Source organism: Perognathus longimembris, chromosome 1 (genome assembly GCF_023159225.1).
Source record: "Perognathus longimembris pacificus isolate PPM17 chromosome 1, ASM2315922v1, whole genome shotgun sequence".
Classification (NCBI taxonomy): Eukaryota; Metazoa; Chordata; class Mammalia; order Rodentia; family Heteromyidae; genus Perognathus; species Perognathus longimembris.
The window spans coordinates 144,990,260-145,014,472 of NC_063161.1; the positions used below are offsets into that span (position 1 = coordinate 144,990,260).

The 24,213-nt window shown below is 54.3% G+C and overlaps 2 protein-coding genes across 2 annotated transcripts in view; one reads left to right on the plus strand and one right to left on the minus strand.

Moving 5' to 3' along the window:
• Window positions 1–473: 473 nt before the first annotated feature.
• Window positions 474–3,703, plus strand: Orm1 (orosomucoid 1). Its single transcript, XM_048352571.1, has 6 exons — window positions 474–622; window positions 1,028–1,170; window positions 1,362–1,432; window positions 1,813–1,920; window positions 2,047–2,150; window positions 3,571–3,703. Exons 1-6 carry the CDS (start codon window positions 509–511, stop codon window positions 3,628–3,630), a joined length of 600 nt encoding a protein of 199 aa, XP_048208528.1. The 5' UTR covers window positions 474–508; the 3' UTR covers window positions 3,631–3,703.
• Window positions 3,704–4,926: 1,223 nt separating this feature from the next.
• The window catches only part of Akna (AT-hook transcription factor), a 44,006-nt gene continuing 24,719 nt past the window's right edge, over window positions 4,927–24,213 (minus strand). The window contains exons 11-23 of the mRNA XM_048340070.1: window positions 22,116–22,261; window positions 21,840–22,022; window positions 20,036–20,249; window positions 18,444–18,550; window positions 17,595–17,806; window positions 15,478–15,637; window positions 12,671–12,850; window positions 11,720–11,835; window positions 11,160–11,306; window positions 10,106–10,201; window positions 9,124–9,273; window positions 8,765–8,942; window positions 4,927–6,128 (exon numbers count right to left, since the gene is read on the minus strand). Coding sequence (XP_048196027.1) covers window positions 5,897–6,128; window positions 8,765–8,942; window positions 9,124–9,273; window positions 10,106–10,201; window positions 11,160–11,306; window positions 11,720–11,835; window positions 12,671–12,850; window positions 15,478–15,637; window positions 17,595–17,806; window positions 18,444–18,550; window positions 20,036–20,249; window positions 21,840–22,022; window positions 22,116–22,261 — 2,121 coding nt within the window. The 3' untranslated portion in view covers window positions 4,927–5,896. The remainder of the gene's footprint in view (window positions 6,129–8,764; window positions 8,943–9,123; window positions 9,274–10,105; window positions 10,202–11,159; window positions 11,307–11,719; window positions 11,836–12,670; window positions 12,851–15,477; window positions 15,638–17,594; window positions 17,807–18,443; window positions 18,551–20,035; window positions 20,250–21,839; window positions 22,023–22,115; window positions 22,262–24,213) is intronic.

Genomic DNA, 24,213 nt, shown 5'->3' on the forward strand with positions numbered 1-24,213 from the left:
TGATTACAATTCTGTTGCCCTCCGTCCCCACCCAGCCCCCAACAGCCCCATAAACGCAACCTCTACTCTGCTCTGAGAATCTTCTTAGGGTTCCTTTGGCATTTGGTCTGTGTCTGGTTCCCCCGCGGGCCGCCCCCCCCCCCCCCCCCCGCCCCGGCTCAAATCTGGCAGCTCAGGGAGCTAGGAATTCAATGAGAATCTGAGATTGCTGCGCAAGAACACCTTTATTGACACCCATGGAGTCACACATGTTCGATGGCACTCCAGTCCCCCACCCCCCACCCCACCCCGGGGCAGCTTGACCTTGAATAAAGCTGGATGCTGGGGCTCTGTGACCTGGCCCTGGAGGTGGCACAGAAAAGTTTTGCGCAAGGTATTTCTCAAGCCCTAGCGAGGTTGCTCCACTGTTCAGAGCAGACCCTTGCTGGGCCCAGGTGCCCTGCCCAAACCATGGTATAAAGGCTACTGTGCCCTCCAGCCACCAGTCAGCCTGGCGCTTCCTGTCCTGATGGCACTGCTTGGAGCCCTCGCTGTCCTGAGCCTCCTGCCACTTCTGGAGGCTCACAACCTCACACTCACCAACCTCACAGCCATCCCTCTCACCAACGCCACGCTGGAGTGGGTGAGTGCCGGGAGCCACAGGCCTGAGTGAGGTGATTGCCACCCCCACCCCCCAACCCCCCTACACCCACCCAGCCTTGCCCTGCTGGCTCAAGCTGCCCTTTAGCTCTGCCCATTGTGTGTTCTTGAGTAGTTGGGTGACATTATGGCCAGTTTGGGGACTCTGATGCCCACCCCCCCCCCCGTCTCCAAATTCAGACACCCTACTGCCAAGCCCCTCTGTGGGGGACATGGAAACAGCCAGCCCAGGGGCCGTGTGTCCTCCGGATGAGTTGGTGCATGCCCTCAGGCAGCCTGGGAGTTCAGCCTCTCTGTTCACAGAATAGAAGGAAGGGGTGCTGCCTGTGGGCCGGTCGTTGCTGTCCGCTGATGGTTGCCCCTCTGCCCTCTGCCCGCCTCTCCGCAGCTCTCGGGCCGGTGGTTCTTCCTGGGCTCAGCCTTTCGCAACCCTGCATACAAGCAAGCAGCCGAGGAGATCCAGGCAGCATTCTTTGATTTTGTCCCCAACCTGGCAGAGGATACTATACTCGTCAGAGACTACCAGACCATGTGAGTCCCGCCAGCTACCCCAACCCCTCCTAGATACCCCCCAAACCAGAGCAAGATCTCAGCCTCCCTGCCTGGGGACAGAGGCTGGCTGATTGCCAGTCTCTTCCCACCTTGGCCGCTGCTCTGTTGCGGCCACTTCTCCTTGACTGTTGTCTTCCGTTGTCTGTCTGTCTCTCTGTCTCTGTCTTCAGGGAGGACAAATGCATCCATAACTCCACCAACTTGAGGGTCCAGAGAGAGAATGGGACCCTTTCCAAATTTGGTGAGGGCTAGGTGGGGTAAGGGGGAGGGTTGTGTGGAAGGGGGGGGCCGGGCCAGCTGAGGAGGGGGGCGGGACTAAAGGCTTCTACAGGCCTGCCCCCAATGATCTCCTAGTTTCTGTGTCTGTGCCCTACAATAAAGCGCGGCAGTGACAGCCAGCCTTGCTGAGTTCTCACTGGGCACATGCCAGGCACCCGTGGAGGTGAGTTCATGCACGAACGCACTTCCGGCTCGCCAACACTCAAGGAAAGAGTTGCAAGGATCAGATGAGGAAATGGGAGAACAGATATGCAGTCATTCCCCAAGGTCACACAGCTGGGGACCATGGTGCTGTCCCCCCGCCCCCCACCTCATCTCACCCCAAGGCTCTTCCCCCTGCAGAAGGGGGTGTAGAACATTTAGCCGTCCTGTTGCTGCCCAAGAACTCCAGGAGCTTCATGCTTGGCTTCTCGCTGGAAGATGCACAGAACCTGGGACTCTCCTTCTATGGTAGGCAGCCCCGGATTTGCTCCCTCCACAGCCTTGTCCTTCAGCCCCCAGAGCTGCACGGCGCCCACCCAGAGCCCGCAGCCTCCTCACCCCGGCCTCCTGAACCCCACTCGCCCCTCTTTGCAGGTGATAAGCCGCACATCACCCCGGGGCAGCTGGAGGAGTTCCAGGATGCTGCCACTGTCTTAGGCTTACTTAAGACAGAAATGACATATGTGGACTGGAAAAAGGTAAGCAGGAGAGATGGCGCAGGGGAGATGCAAAGCTGTTCACCAAGACTGAACAGCCTGGCAAGTCTCTTGCTTTGTTTTTTTTTTTTTTGGTTGTGGAGCTTGAACTCAGGATTGGGTGCTGTCCCCTAAGTTCTTTGTGCTCAAGGCCAGCACTCTGCCACTTTGAGCCACAGTGCCAATTCTGGTTTTTCTGGTGGTTAACTGGAGATAAGAATCTCGCAGGGGCTGGGGATATGGCCTAGTGGCAAGAGTGCTTGCCTTGTATACATGAAGCCCTGGGTTCAATTCCCCAGCACCACATATACAGAAAACGGCCAGAAGTGGCGCTGTGGCTCAAGTGGCAGAGTGCTAGCCTTGAGCAAAAAAAAAGAAGCCAGGGACAGTGCGCAGGCCCTGAGTCCAAGCCCCAGGACTGGACAAAAAAAAAAAAAAAAAAAAAAAAAAATCTCGCAGACTTTACTGCCCAGGCTGGCTTTGAACCACAATCCTCAGATCTCAGCTTCCTCAGTGGCTAGGATTACAGGTGTGAGCCACCAGTGCCAGATCTCTTGCTTTTAAGAATGTTCCCTGCAGGAACAGCTGGGAGTGACAGACTGTGGGTGGGGGATGGGAGCCCAAGTGAGATCCTGCAAGGTGAGACAGACAAGTCTGAAAGATTCGCAAACCAGCAGAAAGCTAGGCTGGAGGTGTGACTCAAATGGTAGACCACCAGCCAAGCAAGTGTGAGGTCCTGAGTTCAAACCTCAGTACCACCAAAATGAAAAAAAAAAAGCAACAAAAAACCTCAGTGGGACACCAGTGGCTCAGGCCTTTAATCCTAGCTACTCAGTAGGCTGAGATCTGAGGATCACAGTTTAAAGCCAGCCCAGGGAAGACAAGTACCCGTAAGACTCTTATCTCCACGTAACCACCAGAAAACTGGAAGTGATGCTGTGGCTCGAGTGGTAGAACGCTAGCCTTAAGCACAAAGGGACAGTGCCTAGGCTATGAGTTCAAGCCCCACAACTGACCAAAATAACTAAATATAAAATAAAACCTCTCTCTGCCTGCGACCTGAGCTCCTCCTCTATTGCCACCAGCCCCAGACTCCTTGACATGGCCACATGGCCACTGGCCTTGGAATCCCTGCTCCGCAGCCTGTCACAGCCTGGTAGGGGCCTCGCACAGGTCACCCAGCGGCCCTGAGCAGAGCTGTTTCACCTGCAAACAGCAATCAGCAGACATGGCCTGGGGCCTGGTGGTCTGTGTCTGGAAAGTTCCAGCCATGTGGAGAGGTTCAGCCCCCCTCGTGGGACAGAGCCCCCAGGGCAGCAACCCACCCCACCCCTCCAGTGTGAGGATAGAGCCAGGACTGGAGTCTGGTTCTGCAGATCCCACCTTCTCCCATCACCTGACTTTCTTCCCCTCTCTCTCCTAGGATCAGTGTGGGCCGCTGCAGCAGCAGCAGGGGCAGGACAAGGAGGAAGTGGAGCCCTAGGAAGAGGCGGCCTCGGGCCAGTACCTGCCCGGCCGTCCTCACCCCCCACTCAGCCTCTGTCCTTCCTGGAAATCAGTAAATCTGCTTGTGATAGGTCATTTGTCATTCATCCATTCATTGTGCCCAGTGCAGGCTAGCTGGGTCCCATCAACTTAGCTCGGCTGCCGGGACTCCTCTGTAGGGGGGAATTCGGGAAGGCTTTCCACCAGAGGCCTCTGAGCCAGACTGAGAAGCTGGATCAAACCTTCCTTCTTGCTGCCAGCCAAAAACCTGAGAGGATGAATTTGAGGAACCCAGAGATGACCCTAAGCAGGCTGGTGGGGGAAGAGTCCATCAGGGCCCTTACTTCAGACTTACCAGCCTGGCCACCTGGGGAGGAAGGTGGGAGGGGCCAGAGGGAAGACGGGAACAAGAGACCCAGGGCAGGACAGGTGACATGGAGGTGCTGGGCACCTCCCAAGGGGCTCCCCAGGGGACCCAGAAGACATGACACTGGGACAGACCAACATCTAACTTGCACCTACATGTAGAATAGAGTTGAAACCATCTCCCAGACCTGGTCCACACCATGGCACACCCAGAGCCAAATCCTGGTGCCCAGGAGTTCAAGGAAGGGCTTACCACCCAGCTGAGGCCCTGGCGTTCTTGACTGGGTTTGCCAGAGCAGCAGCGCCCCCAGTTAGCAGAGAAGTGGGGGATGAATTGTGCACACACCCAAGCTAGAGTGACAGGATGAGCTGTATAGCACCTCCATCGTGCTCTGTGCTAAGCCCTGAGACCAGCACTGCTTGCCTCTCCCCTCCCCCACTCCAGGAACCACAATCCCCTAGATCCAGCCCCCAGCACCCTTTGTATGACAGACAGAGGTAGTGCTGTTGACAGCTTCTTCTTCAACATGGCTCAGCAAGGTGTCATTTTCCATCTCCCCCCCACCATCCCACATCAGCTGACACCTGGTGCAGAGAGGTGGGGAGCCATACAGGAAAAAGCCCGAGAACAAAGAATATGGACATTGAACAGGACACACCAGGTTCAAAGATGTCCTGAGTGTGATTTACACCAGGGGGCGGAGAATGGGGGCCCGGGGGGGGGAGGGAGGGCTGGATGTGAGCTTCACAACCACCCTGCTGCATTGCACACACGTCTCTGACTTCCACACCACGGGGGTCTGGGCAAGATGGCCTGAATTCTGAAGCAGGCAAGATGGGAAGTAGAAGTCAACAGAGGAAGCAGAGCCTGGAAACACACACCCAGCAGGGAGGCCTTGGCCAATGCCTCATGTGTGTTATTTTTTAGTCTGCCTATAATTTTGACTTTGGAAACCATAAGTATACGACACACACCACAGATGGAAGTGATTTAAACAGGTGTTGTTTTTTTTTTTTTGCTTGTCTTTGTAAGATCATAATTCATTCTGCTTTATTTAATTCTTGTAAAGAAAATAGATTTTGAAATGCCCAAAATATACAAATATCTCTTCACACACACACACACACACACACACACACACACACACCTAGGAATGCTGAGGTATCGCTGCTACAGGATTGGGGGTGCGGGGGGCGGAGGACAACCTGTGTTGTGGCCCTAGACAGTTCTCAGATGGGTACCTGGCCGGCAAATGCCACTGAGATCTCTAGCCAGATCTGGGCCTTGAGAGGTACTGAGATGCAGGGGTGAATGGTGTTCTGGACCAGTGTGGGTTTCCGCCAATCTGTGGGTCAGTGGGGAAGGCCATGACCACAGAGGACCTGAGCACAGGCCAGCCCAGGGCTCCCCATCCTCGGATTCCCCAGTGGTCCCCAAAGATTCCCCTGCCCGCCAGTCTCTGTGAGTCAGGCCCCTTCATAGAGAGAGAGAGAGAGAAAGATGTGACCCAAGTGGCTGAGTGCCTCACGGAAGGGGGAGGCTGCTCTGCCCTTCCAGCCTGGCCTTCCAAGGAGGACTGTGAGCAGGGCACCTCTCTAGTATAGAGACATGCTGTCCAGCCGGGCGCAAGACACTTGTTATTATCAGGTGACGGACAAGTGCAGGAGTGGAGAGTCCCAGAGGCTCTATCCGGACAGAGGTGGCGGCTACTGAACGGGGCTGGTCTATTAGTCACAGGCTGGCACTCCTCCACTTTAAGCGCGGGCAGGTGGTCCTCCCGGGGCTGTGGGGGCCTTCCAGGCATCGCTGACTGTGGCTGACATCCGGCTGGGGAACAGCAGGGGCTGTCTGCCCGCAATCCCCTATCTGGGGGGCAGGGAGGGGTAGCTTTCAGGAATCAGAAGAGGCAGGAGCCCCTCAGGCCGCGGGACTGGCGCAGGTCGGTGGCCAGCGAGTGGCTCATGTGGCGGGTGGTGGTGCGCACGCTCTCGGCCGCGCGCACGGCCTGGCTCAGGGCCGCCTGCAGCTCGTCCAGCTCATCCAGGTCCAGCTGAATCGAGTGCCGGGGGGCCCGGGTCGGCTGTGGGGAGCCCGCAGGGGCTGAGGTAGCTGCTGGGGACGCATAGTACCTGTGGAGGGAAGCAAAGGGTGCTGGTCAGCATGGGAGAGCTGGCAAAGCAAAAACTATCTGGAATCCATTCCCTTCTCAGTCCCCTGGGCCACTGGCTGCTATGCTTTGAGTCTGAGAAGCTAAGACCTCCTTTCTTTTCCTTTCCTTTCCCTTCCTTTTCCTTTGCCTTCCTTCCCTTTCCTTGACAGAGTCTCACCATGTAGCCTAGGTTGGCCTTGACCTCACAATGCTCCTGGTTTCACCCTCCCCGACTCAGGGATTACAGGTATGCGCTACCACACCCCGCTGAAAGCTTCTTCGTGTCCATGCTTAGCTACCTTCTAGGGTAGAGCCAACAGGAAAATTCAAGCTAAAAGGAAAACCTTATACCACCAGGCCACCGTGAACAACTGAAACTGATGGTAGGCTAGAAGGGGCAGGGACGGGTGCCCAAGCACACCCCACCCACATAGCAACTGGAACCTTTGCTAATCAGCAAGCGAGACCCTGCTGAGGAACAGCTAGCCCTGAGCGGAACGAACAGGTTTCCTAAACATAATGAACAGCAGCCCATACTTCCCTCTTAAGGAGTATCTGGGGGTAACCACACCCCACTCTCAGCTCATATGATAGATGACCAAGCTTGGTGTGAAAGTTTCCCAAATCTCCCTCTGGAGAAGCTGGAAAGCCGCTGTGCAGGACCTACAGGCGGGCGACCAGCAGGTGGCAGCAGAGGATCACCGAGCTTTGGCCCCCCCCAAGCACTGGTCTGGCCAACGGAGTAGGCTCAGTCCTGCTGACCAGTGGGGAGCAGTGACACCCCACTTCTAGTTGCACCAGAGCCCTGCGGTTACTGACCACTTTACCCCCTGGGCCGTCACTGCATTTGTTCACTTATTCCACCCCCCCCACCCCCACGGGGCTTGTATCCCATTTCCCAGAGGAAAAAAATGAGGCCTTAGGGCAAAGTGACCTGTCCAAGGTCATTCAGCGACTGCTGTCCATCCAGGTTGGTCTTTCCCATAGCTGCCCTCAGGCAGCAGCGAGGGACCCCCAGGGGTTACCAAATCCTGAATACAACCTTCCCTGCCCAGCAAGAAGGAGCCCAGGTGGCAAACAGTCATCTCTGTGGAGTGAGGACCTTAAGGACCAGCCCAGACCCACTGAGCGGGGTGTCACAGGCTGCCAGCCGTGTGGCCGGCGGTGTGACTGAATCCCAACTGACTCACTGTACAACAGGGCAGAGAAGAGCAGAGCGCTAGCCGGAGACGGGTGGACAAGATAGCAGGTCTAACTGCCAGCCCAGGCTTCTTATGTGCATGGGCACGCGTTGACGATCCATGGGCTTGAACTCAGGGCCTCTATCTCAAGGCTGGCGCTCTACCACTTGAGCCACAGTGCTACTTCCAGCTTTTTCTGAGTAGTCTGTTGGAGATAAAAGTCTCAGGGACTTTCCTGCCCAGGCTGGCTTCAAATTGCGATCCTCAGGGGATGGGGATATAGCCTAGTGGCAAGAGTGCCTGCCTCGGATACACGAGGCCCTAGGTTTGATTCCCCAGCACCACATATACAGAAAACGGCCAGAAGCGGCGCTGTGGCTCAAGTGGCAGAGTGCTAGCCTTGAGCGGGAAGAAGCCAGGGACAGTGCTCAGGCCCTGAGTCCAAGGCCCAGGACTGGCCAAAAACAAAACAAAACAAAACAAATTGCGATCCTCAGGTCTCAGCCTCCTGGGCAGCTAGGATTACAGATGTGACCACCAGCACCTGGCTTGGCCCAGGCTTCTGTTCACTATTTATCATAAAGTCATGTTGGCCCAATTCCTTTAATGACAATGCCAAGATTAATACTACAAGCTGGAGTGAGAGGACCAGCTCATTAGTCACAGCACTGTAAACAAACTCTAGGAACACAGCCCCCGGGCTCTCATCATCCCCACACATGACAGACCATTCCCTCCCCACCGAGCAGATGAGGAAACTGGGACTCAGAAGTAAAGTATTCTGTGGGACTCTAAACCCCATGTTGTATGTGGTTCCTCCTGTCCTCTGCTTCATCTGGAAAGACAGCTCCCACCCCAAGACCCACCGGCCAGGGGCATCGGAGATATAGGGCAAGACCAAACAACTATCTCCCCAAGAGCAACAAGGGAGGGGTGATGACACAAGGTGGGGGCTGGATGGGATAGAAAGGACCAGATACAAAAGACCCAGGATGCATTTACACTGGCTCGCTAATGGTGACAAATATGCCATGAATGCAAGATGTGAGAAACAGGGGAGATGAAGGTAGAGATACAGGAGTCTCCATACCATCTGTTTAACTCCCCCAGATCCCAAGGACCCCCAAAAGAAAGTCTACTAAAAGAAGTCCTCAATTCTCTTTGCCCACAGGAAATGGAAGGCAGGGAGGGCTCTTGGTCCACAAGAAGCCACCCACTCTGGGGGACAGGATCCTCATGCGGCCCTCCTTCCCGGCTGGGTCCCTAGAGCCATGTGATGTCTGATGGCAGAGACCACTGGGAGTTTGTTGAGTGACCACAGGAGGTAGATCAAGAGCACGTGCCGGAGCTTGTGGCTGCCCAGACACCCGGGCAGGTGTGAATGCTAATTTCCCGATTCAGAAAGAGGCCAGGGCAAGTGGGAGCGAAGACTCACACAGTGGCGGGCGGATAAGGCATGATGTAGGCCAAGGCCAGCGGGGCGGCTGCTGGGGGTGTGGCGGCCAGGTACCACAGTCCCGGGGGTGGCCGGGTGGGCGAGCCCTTCCGCCTGCTCTTCCGTTTGGGGATGGAGGCAGGAGCTGCATTCCTCCTTGCGGCAGCTGTTGACAGCCCTGCCAGGGAGGAAATAGCACGGAATGAGAATCTGGAGGCCCGGGACAGGTACATCTGATAATGACACTCTCAAGCTCAGGGTCCCAGGCCACTCTTGGCAGGTGGCAGGTGTCCCCCATCTGCTAAGTTCTCCCAAGCTTGGGCAGGGCAGAAGGAGGTCAGTGAACGCTGGTTCCCTACCAGAGGGTGCTGACGTGGGCTTGTCCTCCTCTGCAGGGGACCCGACCCGACCACACAGGGGGCAGCGGAGGGCATCGGTGGTAGATTCTCCAGGCGGGTCGCTGGCGGTCCCGCTGTCTGGAAGAGGCCCAGAGGCAGGAGAGGCTGCATCTGTACAGTCAGAAGTTGAGTGCCCACCATATTGAGCTATGCACAGACACCCAGGATGTAACACCCCCCCCCCCGACCAAGTGTGTGTGTGTGTGTGTATGTGACAATGCTGACCACACTCAGCCAGTGTACCCTGCTCCGTGAAGGACCATGGCACCAGCAGCTCATCCAGACCCAGCAGGCCACAGGCTAGCACCATGCTCTACTCTAGTCTACACTTGGGGAAACTGAGGTTCCCTAACAGTCATGTGTCGGAGCCTCGGGGCTGAAAAACAGGGGCAATCTGACTCCAGCCTAGTTTTCTCCAGGATGACAGTGAGAGAGACCCAGTGTCCCCATGGGGAAGCCCAAGAAAGTCACCCAGGAACTGAGGTCCAGGAGGCCCAAGGGAGCAGGAGGCCGTGGATGCGGGCTTCTTGTCCCATGCCACCCCCTGGCCACACCTGGGAGTTCCAGGCAGTCTCCCATCACACAGCTGTGTGGTTCCAACCCTCTCTACGCCTCGAGCCCTAGCGACAGCCATTATACTTGGCCATTGGCTCCTTGGGGGATAGGGCCTGGGTAGGTGCTAAGTGAAGAAATACACAAGTGAGTGATTGAATGCACAGAGAGGGCTCTAACAAAGGTCTCAGAAAGGCAGGGTGGTGAAGCCAGGGCTCTAGAGTTATAAAGTCCCCAGTTCAAATCCTGGCTCTACCACTTGGAAGCTGGCTGACCTTGGACAAGATACTGAATGTCTTAGATAATAAGTTTCCTCACATCCCAAATAGCTCAGGTCCACCCTGCTACACACTCCCAATAGCCTCAGAGGCTCAAGGTGTCTTTCGCTTACCTGTGTCCTGGGTCCTCATAGGCTGGCAATAGGGACAGGAGGCCATGTCACTGTCCCTCGAGACAGCCTTGGGGGACAGAACATGGTACTCTTGGCCTGGGGAAGAAAGGAGATAGTTGATATGAGCCCCTGAATGGACATAAAACTAAGGACCTGTGTGGTTTACAGTCTGTCCTCCCTCACTATCTCTGTGAACACATTGGGAGGGGGGGTGAGAAACGGCACACACATCATAGTTATGGACACACGTAAATGAGTGTGCAGAGACACACACACAGAAGCCATCTATTTATTTTTCTTTTTGGCACCAGTACTGTACTTGAACTCAGGGCCTTGTACTCTCACTTGGCCTTTTCACTCAAGGTTGATGCTCTAACCACTTGAGCCTCACCTCTACTTCTATCTTTTTGCTGGTTAATTGGAGATAAAAGACTCAGGGACTTTCCTGCCTGGGTTGGCTTTGAGCTGTAATCCTCAGATCTCAGCCTCCAGATTAGCTAGGATTATAGGTGTGACTGTTTACTGCAAGTTCTCCAGGCTTCTTGTGTTATTTCAGCTCCTGAAAGGAGTTGCTAAGTTCTGGCCACTCCTGACGGTGACAGGGTTTGAAAGCAGGTGTGTAACAGAAAAGAGTGTTCTCTGTCTCCTCCTCTCCTCCCCCACTGCCTGCTGGATCTGAATACCTCAGATGATTCTCTTAGATGGCTCTGAAAGGGTTCAAAAGGGGGACTAGAGGTACTAAAACTAAGCCCAGTCCTGGCCCAAGGGAAGACATCAGGCTGTGTCTGATTGGTGAATGAATGAAGAAGGCGGGCACTTGTGTCAGCACTGTCTGGTGAATGAATGAAGAAGGAGGGCACTCGTATCAGCACTGTGTGTAGGATTGGTGAATAAAGAAGGCAGGTACTGACATTCCCAAAGCTTTGCTACCATGGGGACATGCCACCAAGATCTCGGTGGCCGCGTGATACATTAAAAGGTTTGTCATGGCAGAGGAGACAGTGCTGGGGACCGCAACCATCCTGGTGTCCATCCTAGCACTCTCCCAGTTTACCTGTGTACTGGCCCCGGAAGGAGACCCTGTCCTTTTGTCTGGCACGCCCTGCCCCTCTCGTCCCTTCCTGCTCTGCCCGGAGATGGTCCTCAGTGGTCTTGCTCTTCTCAGATGGCAGCCGCGGGGCAGGCAGCGTGGATTCTGAGCCTGAGATGGAAAGAGAGAGGCCTGAGAGGGGGCTGGGAGGAGGCCCCTCGCAGAGTGAGGCGTGAGAGTTCTATATGGTTGGGGTTTGGGGCAAATCTGGGTTCTGATCCTGGACCTGCCTCCAGAACCTCAGCCCTGAGCTCGGTCGGTGGAACTGGAAACAGAGCCCCCTCCGCTCAGCTGTCCTAATCTGGTCAAAGCAAGCCAGCCAAGGGCAGCACTCAGCCCTGAGCTCCGGGCTTCGACGCCATTATCTGCAGAAAGTAGGGACATGGCCCAGCAATGCACAGTGCTGTGGTTAGAAGCCCTTGTCTGCAGCATGGTGCTAGCCCACCAGACACATGACCACCACCTTCCCCAGAATCCCCGCCTGCTGCGGTCCCTGACCGCAGTCCCGGTGGGTGGTCACTTACTCAGGGAGCGTCGGGGCATCTCCCGAGGCAGCGAGGAGGACCTGGTCCGCCGACTTGCTGCGGGAACAGCTTGCTCGGTATCTCCATGCTCCCCGGACAACCTCTCTGTGGATTTACTAGCAAAAGAGAGGAGATGACAGCATGCGGCGAGGTGTGCGCGTCACCTTTGGCGGTGACCAGGCTAGCCTGGAGAATGCTTGGCACACAGTAAGAGGAGGGGGGTCAGGAGGAAAACCCCAGACTTGGGGATGGTGTCTCACAGAGAGTGGCTCTGGGCCTCTCTGGACCTTCAGTTTCCTCATCTCTCATGGGGACAAGATCAATGGCTGCAGCAGGTGACTGGAGGGATGAACCTAGTGCTTTCTGTAGATATGTTCCATGGAAGTGAGTCTATTGGATAAACCAGCTTCACACGGTGTGGTCACCAAATGAAGCTGGGGGTTCTGAAGGGAGGGTCTAGCTCTCCAGTTAGGGGCAGTACCCGCGGCTATTCTTCTATTATGCTTTATTACTAACACGTAAGTTTACTTTGGGGGGGTAGTGGTATTTGGGTTCAAACTCAGGGCCTTGCACTGGCTATGCAGGTGCTCTACTATCTGCACCAAGTCCCTAATTCTTTTTTGCTTCTTTTTTCAGATAGGGTTCTTGTGTTTATCCCTGGGGCCAGTCTGGATCTTGATCCTCTCATCTGTACTTTCAGAATAGCTGGGATTATAGGCATGAGCCACCAGGCCCAACTAGTTATTCTTTTGTGTAACAAATACACACATTAAGAAAGAGAGAGAGGGAGGGAGGGAGAGAGAGGGGGGGAGAGAGAGAGAGAAAGAGAGAGAGAGAAAGAAAGAAAGAGAGAGAGAGAGAGAAATGGCCATCTCTGTGTCTCCCCACCTACCCTGGGAGACCCTGGGCCATTGAAGGTGAAGATTGCGGCACAGAAGTGTGAGATCTGACCTGCCACAGTGCGAGCCCCAGGTAACGGAGGAATCGGCTGTCCGGCCCCAGGTCCGGGCAGGGCCATCGTTGAAGGCGGGTCCTGGTTGTGTTGGGCTGCTCTGTGATGGCTGGTGCAAGCTGTCCTCCAGCCGCAGCCGAAGCCGGGACACCTCTGCTTGCAGATCTCGGATGGCTTGGCTGGGGTGAGGGGATGGGGGGGGGGAAGGGAGAGGCAAAGCAGAGTCACACAAGGAACGGAGCAGTAGCACATCTGCCTGGATGTGGTGACCTTTGCTCCTTTCCAATAGGCACAGGGTACAACTCTGCTGTCTAATGATTCTGGAACTTTCCTGCCCCCCCGCCCTTTTTCTTGAGACGGCTTTGGACACCTTCCTGAGTTTCACGATGCCATGTGTTCCGGGTGAAAATGGGGCCTTCCCTTTGAGGGGAAGGAACCGCAGCAGGGGTGCTTGGGATGGAGGTGAGGATGAGCTACAAGTTCACTTTGACCATGCCATTCAGACCTGCCCAGGCACCCTGCTCCCACAGGGCCAGACATTCGCTGCTCGTTTGGCCCCTCCCTCTTGAAATCCCCAAAAATGAATTTATATCTCCCCCACTCCTGGCAGACGAGGCTGGTCCCTCTGCCTCCTCAAACCTGAAACAAGACAGGCAGGGACCAAGATCCCCATCTCAAACTCTCTCCGACCCTTACCCGTCACTACACTCAGAAACAGCACTGGACTAGACCCAAGTGAGCAGGGTCAAGGGCTTGTGTGGAAATGTAGACAAGGAACAGGGCGCCGGCGGCTCACGCTTGTAATCCTAGCTACTCAGAAAGCTGAGATCTGAGGATCGTGGTTCAAAGCCAGCCCAGGCAGGAAAGTCTGTGAGACTCTTCCCTCCAATTAACCACCAGAAAACCAACAGTGGCCAGTGGCGCTGTGGCCTAAAGTGGTAGAGCACTATTAGCCTTGAGCAAAAGAGCTCAGGGGCAACGCCCAGGTCCTGAGTTCAAGCCCCAGGACTGACCAGAAGAAAAACAGAAATGTCAATAAGGAGGCCCAAAGCTTTCCAGCATGAAGGGTGAAGGGAGCAGGTTAGGGGTATGGGCACCATCTATAAAGGTTCTGGGACCCCGTGAGCCCCCAGCATACCCAGCTCATCCCTAAGGCACTGCACTGACCTGCAGGGAGAGACTTTCTGTCTACATTGCTCCAGCATTAGATAATTTCACCCAGACACCCACACACACATAATTCCTACCTACAGACCCATTACTCACAAACCCCAACGCACAGACCCCTTCCCCCACCATGCACAGAGTGGATTCTGCCCAGGTACCCCCACCCACAGAACTCCTAGGCACAAACTCCCTACACACAGAGGGGTGCTGGAGTCCAGGCTCGGCATGGCTGTCCTAGGCAGATGGGGGGGCTCTCCCAAGGTCAGCTCTTGCCTGGTGACCCCTTGACTCATGGGTGGGTGTCTTCTGACATCCTTCCAGCAAACAGTCTCTGAGGAGCTCACAGGAAGGTGCTGAGTGTTTTCTCAGGCCAGGCCCCAGAGTGCTGTGTGTGTACGAGAAGGAGGGGGTTTCCAGGCAACCCCCTGGGATACGCTGGGGTTTCCATGCCAACCACGAGGGGAGGGAGGGGCCCTGCAGGAGAAGTGAGCTGTCCCTGGCAGCTTAACCCCTGGGAGGCAGGGCTCCCAAGGCCTAGTGCTGGGGCTGAGCTCTATCTGTCAAGTTCTAGGCCTTCCGGATTTAACCCTTTAGTGACCGATGGCCAGCTGGCTCTGAAACCCATCTTACTGGCACATTCACTCCTTGAAATGTGACCAAGACTTTGGCATTCTCATGACTGACCAGTTGGGATCTGGAATCTTCTAGACCCTTCTCTCTTTCCCCGAGTACCCCATGAGGTTAATAAGCTCCAAGTCCTGTGGGCCTGGCTGCTGGAACACATATGAGAATGTGTCCTTCCTCCGCCTCCCAGCCAGCCACCCTCCCTCTCCACCTGACAGCCTTCCCAGCCTTCTGGGCCCTCTCCTGGCCTTAGCGCTCAGCTTTAGGGCAGCCAGAGCTGCTTCCAAAATATACATCAGCCAGGTGCCCGTGGCTCACACCTGTACCTAAGCATTTGGGAAGCTAAGAACAGGAAAGATGGCTCTTTGAGGCCAGCCAGGGCAGCAAAGGCCAGAAGAATCCATCTCAGAAAGAACCAGCAAATAAATGTCAGGCACCGGTGGCTCACGCCTGTAAGCCTAGCTAGCTACTCAGCAGATGACATCTGAGGATTGCAGTTAGAAGCCAGCCAGGGCAGGAAAGCCTATACTCTCATCTCCAATTAATTACCCCAAAAAAGTCTGGAAGTAGAGCTGTGGCTCAGTGGTAGAGTGCTAGCCTTCAACAAAAAATCTTAGGGATAGTATGTAGGCCTCGAGTTCAATCCAGGGATTGGAGCGTGTGCACGTGCATGCACATACACACACAACATAGCAAAAAGCAGGGCTGGAGGCAAGGCTCCAGTGGCAGAGCTCCAGTTTAGAAAGCGTGAGGCCCTAGGTTCAAAATTCAGTACCATCAAATACGTATGTATATACACACACACACACACACACACACACACACACACACACACACACACATATATATATATATAGAGAGAGAGAGAGAGAGAGAGAGGGAGGGAGGGAGGGAGGGAGGGGGGTATATCCAGAGCTCCAAAGGGCCAGGCAAAGCCGCCTTGCCTCCCTCCCTCTGTGCCTCTATTTCCGCCCTGTAATGAAGTTGGATCCCAGCAGCCCAGTGTTCCACTTACTCTCGTGCTGTCCTGGTGCTGAGGAGGCTGGGGGTGCTCTCCGCCCGTCCAGGGGGCCGGGGGGTCCCTGTGGAGGCCAGGGTGGGGGCTGGGCTGGCTGTCCTGTGAGGGAGCTGTTCAGAACTCCGCTTCTGCCCCTCAAACTCAGAGCTAGGGACCACTAGGCATGCAGAGAGAACAATATGAGTGTGAGGAGGGAGCCGAAACAATCTAGAAGCTTCCATTTTGTGGGTGGTAAGAAGACAGGGCCCTGCCGGGTGCTATGGGCTCGTGCCTGTAATCCTAGCTACTCAGGAAGCTGAAATCTGAGGATCACAGTTTGAAGCCAGCCCAGGCAGGAAAGTCCATGAGACTTAGTTCCAGTTAACCCCCTCCTCCACCCCCCACGCATAAAATCAGAACACTGATTGGACTTGAACAGAAAAGCTCAGGGAACAGTGCCCAGCCCTGAGTTCAAACCTCAGGACACACACACACACACACACACACACACACACACACACACACCTCTGAAGATTACTTATTCCATGATTCCACTAGCACAGCATTCTTGACATGAGGAAATGAAGAGACATGAACGGCTCCCAGGGGTGAGGGGAAGGGGTGGTAGCACTAGTGGGACAGCAGGGGGAAGCGGGCGGCAGGCACTGGGGGTCCTGCAGAGAGGGTTGTTTCTTGACTGTATCAGGGCCGACTCCTGGTTCTGACATTACACTCTAGTTCTGAGACACACTGTCCACAAGGGAAATGGGAAAGGCCTAGGGTGTCTGCGTACTCATTCTGTCTGAGAGCTGCAGAAGTTATCTCAAAATAAAAGGTTCAATTAAAAAAGGTTCAATTAAAAAGTAAAAAGGTTAATTAAAGCACTTTTTTTTTTAAGCCAGCACCAGAGGCTCAGAACTGCTAATCTCAGCTACTCAGCAGGTTGAAATTCAGAGGATCACAGTCTGAAGCCAGCCTGGGAAGAGAAGTCTGCAAGTCTCTATCTCCAATGAGAACCAGCAAAGCCAGACTGGAGGCATGCCTCAAGGGGTAGAGGACCAGCCATGAGCAAGTTGAGTGACCACGAGGCTCTCATTTCAAAGCCCAGTACAAGCAAAAATATAAAAAGAAACCTTTTACAATTAATATACAAATAGGAAGTAAAGAAAGAAAGGTGTTTTTCTTCTGCTACTTTTTTGTTTTGTTTGGTGCTGGTCCTGGGGCTTGAACTCAGGGCTTAGGAGCGATCCCTGAGCATTTTTACTCAAGGCTAGTGCTCTACAACTTGAGCCACAGCTCCACTCCCAGCTTTTCTGATGGTAAATAGGAGATAAGAGTCTCATGCAATTTTCTGCTTGGGCTGACTTTGAACTGCAATCCTCAGCTCTCAGCCTCCTGAGTAGCTAGGATTACCATGAGCATGAACCACTAGCACCTGAAAAAAAGTTTTTATATTAAAAAAAAAAAAAAAGAGCCTTTAGAAAGAAGCAATGGGGGGCTGGGGATATAGCCTAGTGGCAAGAGTGCCTGCCTCGGATACACGAGGCCCTAGGTTCGATTCCCCAGCACCACATATACAGAAAACGGCCAGAAGCGGTGCTGTGGCTCAAGTGGCAGAGTGCTAGCCTTGAGCGGGAAGAAGCCAGGGACAGTGCTCAGGCCCTGAGTCCAAGGCCCACGACTGGCCAAAAAAAAAAAAAAAGAAAGAAAGAAGCAATGGGAATCTGTGGAGGTGGCAAGTCAGAACAGAGGTTGTGGGGGGCAACAGCCGGGGGGGCTCGTGTAAGGTTTGGGGTTCCTGTTGACTGTAGGCTTGTTTTTGTATTTTCTAATGGTAAAAGCCTGGCCCTCGTAGGTCTTACAGGCCTGGAACGTGGCCAGGACTGAGCGTGTGACTGCAAAGTTGGGGGGCCTGGCATACACGTGCAATGGGGTCCTTCGTCGGTCAGAAGTCTACGTGAATCGCAGTACTTCCTACCTTACTCCTCCTGTCCTCCCTACCCAACCTCAAGCTTGCCTCCATGAGCCTGCAGAGAGGCTCAGGCCCTAGGCTGGAACGCAAGATGCCCCCACCATTTTTATTTTTTTTTTAAATCCATGCAGGTTCTGGCTGACTCACTGTCCCCTCCACTCACCCCTCTCGGCCGTCATGGGCCGCTCCAGATGGGGACCGAGTGTCCCCTGGTGGGCAGGGGTGCTCAGGCCGGACAGGTGCCTCTGGACTCGCCTCCCCGGTGTGCCAGGCTCTGCAGCAGTCCTGGGGACCACAGGACCCCTGGGCTTGGAATGGGGGACTCCTTTATGGGGTGCAGATGTGATGACAGGGTGAGATGAACTTCCTGGAATGCTGAGAGAGACAAGTACCAGGAAGTCACACACAGAGGCCCCGGGCCCGCCCCGGCCCAAACCACAGCCCCTCGATAGCCTACACCACCAGCTCCCAGGCTTCGCAACTATGCGTCCCCCTGGGCAGCCGTTCCTGAGCACAGGAGGAGATGCACAGGGTTTATCTCATCCTTCCAAGCAGCGCAGCAGCACAGCCGGCAGCCCACGTGTGAGAACAGTGATGCTCGGCATTTCTAGTCCTGTCTTCCATCCATCCCTGAGTTGGGCCACCCACCCTGGAGACCTCAGCATCCACCGCCATTACCATCACGTCACCCCTTCTCCTTCCCTGTGGGCTCCGCCATGTCTCTCCCCACAGCTACCTCCTGAGGACCCCCCATCTTTCTCATGCTGGTCCCCTCATAGTTTTTAATTCATTTGCTCAGTAAGAATGCATTTCCCAAGTCTGAAACAATAGGGCTGGGTGACTCAGAGCAAGTCGCTTCCCGTCTCTGAGCCTCTGTGGATAAGATTAGAAAGACACACTGCTGGCGGGTAAATGAGGGCCAGGGAATGCAGAGACCAGTGACCCCTAGTTGGGCCATGCCAGGCTACCCCAAGTGTGTGACAGATGGCCTGGTGGTGGAGTCCCGGGGTACCTGAGGTGGGAGAGGCGGTGCTCGGGGGTCTGGGTTAGGGGTGACACTCTGCTGGTTTCTGAGCCCACGAAGCCACTGTCTGTCTCGGGGGAGGCCATCCAGGGCTCCTGGAAGAAGCAGAACGCGTTTAAATCTGAGGAGTGTGTTCAGGGACAGCGGGGAGACGCTCCCAGACCCTGGTTTGGCTTCACATGTCGGGGACGTGGCGGGGGGTGCTTCCCATGTTCCTGGGCCCCTGTGCCAGGCCCTCACACAAGCTCACGGCAGAGACTCTACACCAGATGACCCGCCTGGAGCAGGCCTGGCTGCCGGAGGGTTGGTCGCCAGGCCTCTGGGATATAGGCTGTGGCAGAAGAGGAGGAAGAGAAGGAGAAGGAGGAGGAAGAAGAAGAGAAATATTATTCTGACATCTTCTGCCGTGATCCATGCTACAGTCTCGTGCAACTGCAGAAACGTTTGCGGCCACTGGTGCATGGTTTCTCTCATCTGCACAAGCTAGACCTGACACACACGGGGACATGCTAAGTGAGAGAGGACTTCGGGCGTTCACACACAGTGAGACCAGAAGAGGACAGCCAGGAGAGGGACGCGAAGGGACAATGCCTACGTGCCTCCCCTGAGCATATAAAATAATATTTATCGAAATGAGATCCAGGAAACGGAAACAAGAGGGTTTTTGCTATGTTGATGTTTTCTTTTCCTTTTGTCTTGTCTGCTTGTTGGTCCTTAAGAGGGTATGGGGGGGACAGAGATCAAAGAGTGAACTCACTAGATCCTATGTTAAAATAGTGATACTATGTTATGAATAATAATGCAACGTATAGGTAGAGATGGGGAAGAAAACACAGAGATCCCGAGAGGGAAGGAGTGACATTGTCCAAAGAGAAATGGTACTCTTTACCTGACTTATGTAACTGTCACCCCTCTGTACATCACCTTTATAATAACAGTAAAAAAGGAAAGAAATGCTCAGGCCCCATGCATAGGGGAAATACTGCAACACACACACACACATTCAGCATTCAGGCTTCACAGAATGCAAGCCAGCCACATGGGTGCCCGCCATTGGTGCCCTCAAACTGCTGCTTGAGGATGCAGACAACATCACATCAAGAACTAGCTTAGCTGGGAGCCCAATGACTCGCACCTGTAATCCTGGCTTCTCAAGAAGCTGAGCTCTGAGAAGAGAGGCTTGAAGCCAGCCTGGGCAGGAAAATCTGTGAGACTTTTATTTCCATTTACCAGGAAAAGGAAAAAAAAATCCAGAAGCAGAGCTGTAGCTCAAAATGGTAGAGCACTAGCTCTTGTCTTCTGAGCACAAAAGCTTCTAGGTCCTGAGTTCAAGCCTCAGGACTGGCACAAAAGAAAAGAATGAGCTCCCAGTGGTGACATGCAAGCACAGGGGAAAACAGGAAGAAGAACCTGGCAGAGGAGGAGGTGGGGGTGACTCTGGGCCTGAGCCCTGAAGGAGAGGCTTGGGTGGGGGCCAGCAGGGATGACCAAAGCCAGCCTGAGCACAGGCCCAGGGGGTACTGCTCCGGAGACCCAGGGAAGGGCCTGCTTTCCGAGCCCAGCCCCTGGTGTACACTGACCTCTTTGTGGAGTCCCCTAGCCTGGTGCAGAGTCTTGTGCGTAAGGTGTTCCGAGGTGCCACTCCCCTCCAGGCTGGCCACACTGCCCAGGTGGGATGCTGTGGACTTGGGGGCCACGCCCTGTCCTGGAGAAGCTGCTTCCGCCTTGCCACGTGCTGACGTGCACCTGTGCCTCGACACATGTGTCTGGAAGGCAGGTGGCTCCGCGGGTTCCCTGGGGAGGAGAAGCACAAGGTCCCTGAGGCCTGACATGAGCCAGGGGGCCGGGGCTCGAGGCGGGACTCTGGAGTCAGACAGTCCTGGAGCGCCCCATCCTGGCTTTACTGCGTTTCAGCGGCATGGCCTTGGGAAAGTAGTTTCTCTTTCCTGAAGCTCAGTTCTCATAACTGTATAGTGGGGCTGTCAATCAACCCATCCCCCTCAGAAACTGTGTAGAAGCACAGGACGGAGGCAGCACTTTCCAGACCAAGCCAGTCTGCAGGCACCACCCCTCCTTCTGCCATTTTCAGACTTCCAAATGGAAGAGCAGTGTGGGACTCTGTTACAAAGAGAAACAACTTTGCAAGGAAATGGCTCCTGTCCTGGGTAGAGGAATGAGGTGCCTGCTAGGGCTCTCTGCCTGCACAATCGGGCTAGACCGTATGCTTGCTTGTCCAGCCTGCCTCCCCTCCCCACCACACTGCCTCTGTTTCCATTTCTGTCATTGTCTCTTTTCAAAGGTAGATCAGGAGAGGTGATGAGGACCCATTAGCACTAAACTGAGACTTCCTCTTTGGTACCAACCATTCCAAGGTCAGAAAATAAAACAAAAGGGGAAGCTTGCTAATGAGTGTACATCTGTTCTACACAAAGCCACGTTCCAGCCATACCACTCCCGAGCATTTACCTAGCCTGCACGTCCATGTTCACTGCTGCACTATTCACAATAGCCAAGTTACAGAAACAGCTAAGCTGCCCTACAATAGATGAGTGGGTCCAAACAGTGTGGCACCAATGCACAATGAATTTTACACAGCCATTAGGAAGAATAATATTATGTCATTTGCAGGGAAATGGATGGAGTTAGAATACATGGTGTTAAGTGAGGTAAGGCCAAGGTCTAAAGGACAAATGGCTCATGTTTTGTCTCATAAGTAGAAGCGAGATCTAAATTACACTAAGCCATGATAAACTACATAGGACTCTATGCATGCACACACAGTGAGACCAAAGGAAGAGACTCTTAAGTGAGAAACATTAGGGCACAATGCCTCTGTGCCTCTGATCACATAACATGATACTCATCAAAGTGAACTCTAGGAAATGGACATAAGAGATTTTGTCCTTGTTGTTGTTTCTGTTTTTTTTTCTTTTCTTTTCTTTTTGCCTTGTTTGTTCATTTATCTGTCTTTGGAAGGGCAAGGGGGACACAGAAATGGAGGAGCAAAGGGTGAACAAATGCAGCAGTGGTACTCACTAGACACAATGTTGAAAATGAACCATACAACTTGGGTGGAGATGGGAGGGAAAAACTGGGAGAGAGGGAGAGAAGGGGTGACATTGTCCAAAAAGAAATGGACCCTTTACCTGACATATGTAACTGTAACCCCCCTCTGTATATCACCTTTATAGTAACAATTTTTTTTTTTTTAAGAAGCCTTGTCTCCTAGGACCCCAAAGCATTTCCTGTGCTGTTGGTGGCATTCAGTGTCACACTGGAGAAAGGCGGGGCAGGCTGACCACAGGACTACGCTGGGAAGAGCCACTTCCCTCATCCCTATGGGTTCAGGTTGAACAGGACGCGGGGGGAGGCTTGGTGACTTACCTGTGACTTTTCTCAGCCCAGGCTGGGTGCCGCCTTGGCGTCACGGGAGTGGCTTGCGGCCTCCCTACAACTAAAGCTGCTCCATCAACTTCCGCCTGGGGCTTTTGGACATGCTCTTCCCCTTCCTCTTCCACTTCCTCCTCCACCCTCAAGGCTTCCGGGAGGGACTTCATGCTGAGGTACCTGAGGAAGACCCCATGGGAGAGCTGTGACCTCTGCCCGGAGGGGACAGCTCAGATCCAGCACCGGAGGGTGAGCGGGCAGGTGGGCACCCACCGATCCAGCAGGCCGTGGAAATCCCGCTCCATCCGTAGCTCCTTGTCCCTGAGTGGGGCCGGGAGGTCCCGCAGGCTGCCCTCCACCTTGCTGCTCTGGGGGCTCAGCTCCATGGGTGGCGGGCATAGGCCGGCAGGGGCTGGGAGCTGGGCAGAGAGGCGGGGGAGGCAGCTGTTAAACCCCTGCCACCCCAGGGCCTGCGTGAAGCGCTGAGTGCGACACGAGCTGGGCACACAGGGTGACCGCCATTCACATGTATGCACACATGCTTTGCCTGTCACCAATGCCAGATGCCCTCCAGACACCACTTCCCTGGTGTCAACGCCAGACACACCCTAAAGCTAAGTGATGAGGGGCAGAACCGCACAGGCCTCCTGCCAGCAGCACCAATCCTTCCCCAACTCCATCCCAGCCTGGATACCCCCTCGTCCCCCCCAGAACCTCTACCGCAAAAGCACAGGGGCCCTCAGCTTCCCCTCCTTCCCCCCTCCCCCCCCATGCAGAAAACACCTGCGGAGCAACCCCAGCCTCTGCACAGAGTACAGACTCAGTCTCCCCTCCACATCTTGGGACCTGCAGGGCCTTGGCTGGCACGGATGCCCTGCCGGGGGTCAGCCCTCTCCACCCAACACCTGCCATCCCGTTCCAGGCCCCATGGTCGCAGAAAGCCCACCACTGTCTTCCATGTGATACCCTACGCTGCCGGCCTCGCCCCAGGGGCCTGGCAACCACCCTGCAGGGGCTCCAGGGGGTGGGAGCCTCCTGCACACAGACCACTGCTCCTCAGGTGACTTCCAGGTCATCTGACTCCCTTTCCCCTCACTGCCATTTGACGTATTTTCTAAAGCTCGTGAATTTGCAAACATGCGTGTGCGCATGTGCGCACCCAGCCTCGTCTACCCACAAATCCTTTATGTCACGCCCTGATGAAAATTCAAGAAGAGTTTTAGACCATGCTCAAGCAGTGGCTCCCAAGCCCAGATACCACTGTCTTCATGCCTGTCTTTCCAGATACATCTTAAGAGTGTTGCCTCCCTGCTACCCATTTTCCTACTCTAGCCACAGGGCCCTTGCACAGGCTCTTTTCCCTGCTGGATGATTCTCATGTACCTAGTAATTCCCACTTAGCATCACAACGCATGTAAACATTACTTCTTCGGAGACAGTTCCCATGGTCTCAGTCATACTGCCCTGTTTCTTACTTTTACCAGAACTCTATAATGCCCCTTCAGGGCACAATTCAAAATGACAATTAAAGCAAGTCTGTACATAATTCAACTGTTCAGAAACTCTGAGAGGGTAGAGAGAGGTCACCTTTCTGGCTTCCACTGCTTCCCACAAATCTCAACCACATGACAAGAGTCTTGGTATTGAAAAATGGGTGTCTGTGGTGCACACCTAGTAACCCTCGCTACGCGGGAACCTGAGACTGGGAGACTCAGAGTTCCAGTCCAGCTTAGGTAGAAAAGTCCACAACATTCCATCTCCACAGAAGAAGCCGAACGTGGTGGGGTATGCTGGCCATCTTGGCTACAATGGGAAGGTAAAAAAAAAAACAGGTGATCACAGCCAAGCCGTATGTCTGGATGAAAAGGGAGTTGCCATCTTAAAATTAATCAATAAAGCAGTCACTGGTGGCGGAGGCCTATAATCCAAGCTACTCAGGATGCTGAGATAGGAAGATTGCAGTTCAAAGCCAGCTTGGGCAGGAAAGTCCCAGAGACTCTTACCTCCAACAAACGACTCAGAAAAGGCAGCAAGTGGCTCTGTGGCTCAAGTGGTAGAGCACTAGCCTTGAGCAAGAGAAGCTCCAAGATAGTGCTCATGCCCTGAAGTGAAGCTGTGGCTCAAGTGGTAGAGTGCTAACCTGGGGAAGAAAGGAAGGAAGGGAGGAAGGGAGGGAGGGAGGGAGGGAGGGAGAAAGGAAAGAGAGAGGAAAGGAAGGAAGGAAGGAAGGAAGGAAGGAAGGAAGGAAGGAAGGAAGGAAGAAAGGAAGGAAGGAAGGAAGGAAGGAAGGAAGGAAGGAAGGGAAAGGAAAGAGAAGAAGAGAAAAGAAAAGAAAAGAAAAAGAAAAGTGCCCAGGCCCTGAATTCAAACT

Coding starts and splice junctions, on each gene's coding strand:
- Orm1 (XM_048352571.1), top strand. CDS start 509: ATGGCACTGCTTGGAGCCCTCGCTGTCCTGAGCCTCCTGCCACTTCTG. Junction 623..1,027: donor CCAACGCCACGCTGGAGTGG/GTGAGTGCCGGG, acceptor GCCTCTCCGCAG/CTCTCGGGCCGGTGGTTCTT. Junction 1,921..2,046: donor CCTGGGACTCTCCTTCTATG/GTAGGCAGCCCC, acceptor CCCTCTTTGCAG/GTGATAAGCCGCACATCACC.